The sequence below is a fragment of the Podarcis filfolensis genome (genome assembly GCF_964270895.1).
Source record: "Podarcis filfolensis genome assembly, chromosome: 14".
NCBI classification, from domain to species: Eukaryota; Metazoa; Chordata; class Lepidosauria; order Squamata; family Lacertidae; genus Podarcis; species Podarcis filfolensis.
This window is the reverse complement of record NC_139616.1, coordinates 43,202,768-43,208,117: the sequence shown is the minus strand read 5'-3', so window position 1 is coordinate 43,208,117 and position 5,350 is coordinate 43,202,768. Positions and strand designations below refer to the sequence as shown.

The following is a 5,350-nucleotide window of genomic DNA, read 5'->3' as shown; positions in this document are numbered from 1 at the left end:
TCTATGGTTCCCCCCCCCCTCTCTGATACACGTTTCGTGCGCGAGAGAGCGGGCGGACACGCGCTGCCTTGGGGGCCTGGCCGGCGGGATGCCGGCGTCGGGAAGCGGCGGTTGTCCTCGGCGCCGCCTGACGGAAAGCTCGGAATTACAAAGCGCACTCTGCGTCCGCCGAGCTGCTTCGTGCGGTCCGCCTGCCTCGCCGGGCGGCTCCGGCCGCCATCCGTGGAGTGACTTCTAGACAGGCGCCAGCGAAGACAGCCGCAGAGGGAAGCCCCTTATCGTGACGCGGGCGCGAGGGAAGGGCCTTTCTCGTCGCGGGGACGTCATCGCGAGGCGACGGAGAGCTTCGAGGAGGCGGAAGAGAGCGGAAGCAACCAGAGTCTCCAGAAGCGTAGGAGCTTTTCCTTTGGGGGCTCTCTAGGGGAGGGTGGGGGTCGCAGGCCCTTCATTTGACGAGTTCTCTTTCTGGCCGGCGCCCTTTTTTTGGCTAAGGGCCTCCAGTGGCGTGTGGCAGGCAGGAATTTATGAGGAGGGCATCCTACCTGGCAAAGGTTTCACCTGTTGGATTTCTGCCTGCTCGGCAGCCATTAAAGCAGGCTTGGGGAACCTCTTGCTCTCTGGGTGTTTCTGAATTCCCAACTCTAACAAGCCCCGGCCACCGCGGCCAGCAGGGATGAGGGGGGTTGGCAGGGCTGGATTTAGGTTTGATGAGGCCCTAAGCGACGGAAGGTAATGGGGCCCTTTATATGTCCAGCTGTCCTTTGTCAACAACAAATTGTCACTGTTTTTGTGTTGGAATATATGCTATATGGTAATTTATGGACCTAATAGTTATCTAAAGCCATTTTATTTGTTTTCTATCTTATATTTTGGAAATGTACATCCAGTTTTTTTCCTTTAATTTTTTTTTGTGGCACCCTAGAGAGTGGGGCCCTAAGCTTGTTTAGCTTATATGTAAATCTGGCCCTGGGAGTTGGCGTCCAGCAGCAGCATCCAGAGAGCCACAGGTTCCCCACGGCTGCATGAAACAATAGACTCTGACACCGATACATTAAGCGGTGCGTCCTTCCAGGTTGACCTGCCCTGGTGCTAAAAGGCCAATCTATGGCTTTTAAAATGTTTCTGGGGGCATTGCTGTTGTTATGTTATTTTGTTTTCTTATAAAGTGCCCTGTGATCTTCAGATGAAGGGTGATACGTATATAAATTTAATAATAAACAATAATAAATCAATAAAGAAACAGTATACGTTCAGATAACCCAAGGGAAATGAGGGGGGGTGTCTTTTGGTTGTTAATGCTATGGGGGAGAAATTAGGCTATTCAGACACCTGGTTCAAAAATATGTAAAAGGAACATGTTATCCAGAACAAAAAAAAATTTTTCCTTCCAGTAGCACCTTAAAGACCAACTAAGTTAGTTATTGGTATGAGCTTTGGTGTGCATGCACACTTCTGAAGAAGTGTGCATGCACACGAAAGCTCATACCAAGAACTAACTCATACCAAGAACTAACTCATACCAAGAACTAACAAAGCTCATACCAAGAACTAACTTAGTTGGTCTTTAAGGTGCTACTGGAAGGGAAAAATTTTTTTTGTTTTGACTATGGCAGACCAACACGGCTACCTATCTGTAAATGTTATCCAGAGTGCTCTATAGTGGTACATATTTTATTACTCCCTTATTTTTTCCAGATTTCCCCCCCTCTGTGCTGACAAGATGCCCAAGGTGAAGAGGAGTAGAAAACCACCCCCAGATGGCTGGGAATTGATTGAACCAACCTTAGATGAACTAGATCAAAAAATGAGAGAAGGTGAGTAGCAGAGTACTAATTCGGCTGTGAGCATGAATTGTGTAATAGAACAGTAGAGCTGGCCTTTTTGGCACATTCAGTATAGGAAGCCCATGGTGGTTTGTACACAGATCCCAAGGGCAGTCCATGACATCTCTAGTTAAAATAGAGATCTCAGAAAGATAGTGTTGAGATAAGGTGCATTTATTTGGCACTCTGCAGTTATTAATGGTGTTTTGACTAAGAACTGTGCAATTTAAGCAAGACATATTTACTGCTTTCCCTTTTTTTTACTTTAAATTATGGTATACTTAGCAGCTGATATTGGCTTAATGGTGGATATCAGAAGCCTTTTCAGTGTCCTTCAGCCAATAATTAAGTAAACAGAAGAAAAAGGGGATAAGGCTTTTGATGGGAAAGACCAGAGTATTGAAGGTCAGAAGTGGAATTTACAAAGCCTCACAGGCCAGCAGTTTTGAGGTGTCAAATATAAACCTGTCAAGGCTGGAAGTTTTTATGCTAATTATTAGTTAGCACCTAGTCTTCTCAGTGTTGTACATATAATTTGGCAAAGAAATTGTGCTTACCAGAAATGCTTGTAAAACCCTGGGAATTGTACCTACCTTTGGGAGTTCCCTTTTAAAAGGAAAAAAAAGACCAGTTGAAAGGAACAGATTATTTTTTTCTACACTTACGACTGAAAATAAAAACCAAAAGGCAGAAACAGAGACTCTATATTCCTTGAATTCTGTTCTAGATTGGACTGTGGACTTAAAAGGCACCACTCATGTTCACAGAGATGATTCATCTTTGTTAACCTTGCATCAGTTAAAATGGTATCTGGAATGGGAACAGTTCTGGCTAAGAACTTAGAAAATTACTGCATGGGTAGTGATCTGAGTACAAATCACCTTTATATACTGCATATTAAATGTGAGGACTAAAAACATTTGTTGGTTCAGCTTGCAAAAAGCTACATGAGAAAACTATAGCATATATTCTCCAATGAATTCTCACATCCTATTTATCAGAATATTGTAGGATTTCCCCCCTTGTATTTAGCAACATGAAATAATGGAGACGTAATGAACAATTGAATTAGCTGGCAAAATTAACATGTTTTCTGCCCTTCTTCCCACTTTTCTTCAGCTGAGACTGAACCGCATGAAGGGAAGAGGAAAGTAGAATCTCTCTGGCCTATCTTCAGAATTCATCACCAGAAAACACGTTACATTTTTGATCTCTTCTATAAGAGAAAAGCCATCAGTAGAGGTAACACAGCTGTCTTTGATCTTTTAGGGGGAAATGTATATGCTTTGTTCAGTATGGCTGGGAAATCTGCTTGAGCTGGTCTGTCAAATGGAAAAAGAAATACTAACCTTTTTAGAATGTAGGTGTGAGCAAATACTGCCAAAGGGGTATAGTAATAATAATAATAATAATAATAATTTATTATTTGTACGCCGCCCATCTGGCTGGGTTTCCCCAGCCACTCTGGGCGGCTTCCATAGAAACCAAAAATACACTAAAATATCACAGATTTAAAACTTCCCTGAACAGGGCTGCCTTAAGATGTCTTCTGAATGTCAGGTAGTTATTTATCGCTTTGACATCTGATGGGAAGGCGTTCCACAGGGCGGGCGCCACTACCGAGAAGGCCCTCTGCCTGGTTCCCTGTAGCTTTGCTTCTCGCAATGAGGGAACCGCCAGAAGGCCCTCGGCGCTGGACCTCAGCGTCCGGGCAGAACGATGGGGTCCGGGCAGAACGATAGTAATTTTTGTTTGCCACTACTGAGCATTCTAATTATCTCATCCTCTCTCTCTCTCTCCTGCACAGAGCTGTATGAGTATTGCATTAAAGAAGGATATGCAGACAAAAACTTAATTGCAAAGTGGAAGAAACAAGGTTACGAAAACCTCTGCTGTTTGCGCTGCATTCAGACCCGAGATACCAACTTTGGCACCAACTGCATCTGCAGAGTGCCCAAAAGCAAGCTGGAAGTGGTAAGAATGTTGTTTTCAACAAGCCCCCTGGGTCATTACAACAGTTCTTTCTGTGTCCCATTTCTTTTGCCTTTTTGTGCATCCCCCACCCCCCAACCTGGTTCATGCAAATAAGTAGCAGTGTGACTTCTGAAAATCAAAACCACATGAACGGCAAGTGTTTGTTACTCCTCTTGCTAGAGACCTTGTCTGTCTCTGAACTTTCTCCTTGGGGACAGTTTGCCATTCAACTTAGTAGGACTGGATGAACAACCTTATGTTGTGAACCACTCTGAGATCTATGGGTATACAGATTGATTGAATTATTATTATTTTTTTACACTGATCTTTTCTGCGAACTGCCCTGAGACCTCCGGGTATAGGGCAGTATATAAATTCAACAAATAATTAATAATAATCAACAACAACCACCATCTCTTGCGGTTCCACCAAAAATGTTGCTTCAAAACTGACCACCCATCGTATAAGTGTGTGTCTTTTACTCTAGAACTTCTGGAAATCAAAGAAAAAGGCTGCAAAAAGATTTGCAGTCTCATTTCCTGGCTTTTCTAGCACTCTGACATCTTAAGGGTCTTTTAAAAACAAGCAAGTTATAAGACTGTACTTGCAGTTTTGAGAGAGTCCTATATTTTAAAAAATTTGGTTCTTGTAATAAATGCTCCACCCTGCAAAAGTAATATGAAAGTCAGTAGGAAACAGTGTATCTATTCTCATTTGTTGCAATCCTGTAAGTTTTCATAACCAGCAAAATTTCCTTTTTCCTTGCTCTACTGTGTGCTCAGGGGCCTGCTGTGACTAACGTGCTGATTTCATTCTACAGGGAAGAATAATTGAGTGCACTCACTGCGGGTGCAGAGGCTGCTCTGGATGAAATACCCTTTCCACCTTTTTAAAGTTACCCTTCCCTTTTGAAGAGTTCTTAAATGGCTGGTTCATCGTCAATGACTGTTAATAAGAACCATAATTTGTTTGTCATAAGACCCGGCGGTGAGTGGATCTCCAACAACCTGAATTGTAAATGCTGTAGTGTTAATGTCTTGTATAACTACTTTATTTTAAAATAAAGTCTTGCCTATTGCCTCAACAGGTGGTTTGTTTAATTCTGTGCTGCTACTGTCACCTTTATGAATTTGTTTTCACAATAAAGAACATAAATGAAACTGGACCCTCCTTTTTCCAGGGATAATTTGGAAACATGGGGTAAAGTTGTTTAATAATTATGCTTAGTAATATTGGATTGGGAGACATGAGTTAATTCAGAGTCTACATCAATCCACTAAAGAGCTGAAACAATGGAGGGCTTATTTTTTATGCATGGAGACAAGGGCAAAAATTATAAATAACTACTTACATCACCTTATTTATATTGGGTGGGAGCGGGAGTAAGGGTTGCTTTAAATACGTTATACTTCCCCAGGAGGCCTGCCAATTAGCAATAAAGTGGGACAAAAGACCTGTGTAAGTTTGCTAAACTGCTGCTTGTTAGAGGAGATACAATCCCCCCTCATTCTCAAATACCCAATAAAACTCAAGCTCTCCATTTACCTGTGCAC

At 42.6% G+C, this 5,350-nt stretch overlaps 1 protein-coding gene across 1 annotated transcript; it reads left to right on the top strand.

The window, feature by feature from the left end:
- Nucleotides 1–259: 259 nt before the first annotated feature.
- On the top strand, nucleotides 260–4,881 carry BUD31 (BUD31 homolog). The gene is made up of 5 exons (XM_083585958.1): nucleotides 260–391; nucleotides 1,696–1,814; nucleotides 2,943–3,065; nucleotides 3,631–3,797; nucleotides 4,618–4,881. The coding sequence occupies exons 2-5, from the start codon at nucleotides 1,721–1,723 to the stop codon at nucleotides 4,666–4,668; spliced, it is 435 nt and encodes a 144-aa protein (XP_083442084.1). The 5' UTR covers nucleotides 260–391; nucleotides 1,696–1,720; the 3' UTR covers nucleotides 4,669–4,881.
- The last annotated feature ends 469 nt before the right edge of the window (nucleotides 4,882–5,350 follow it).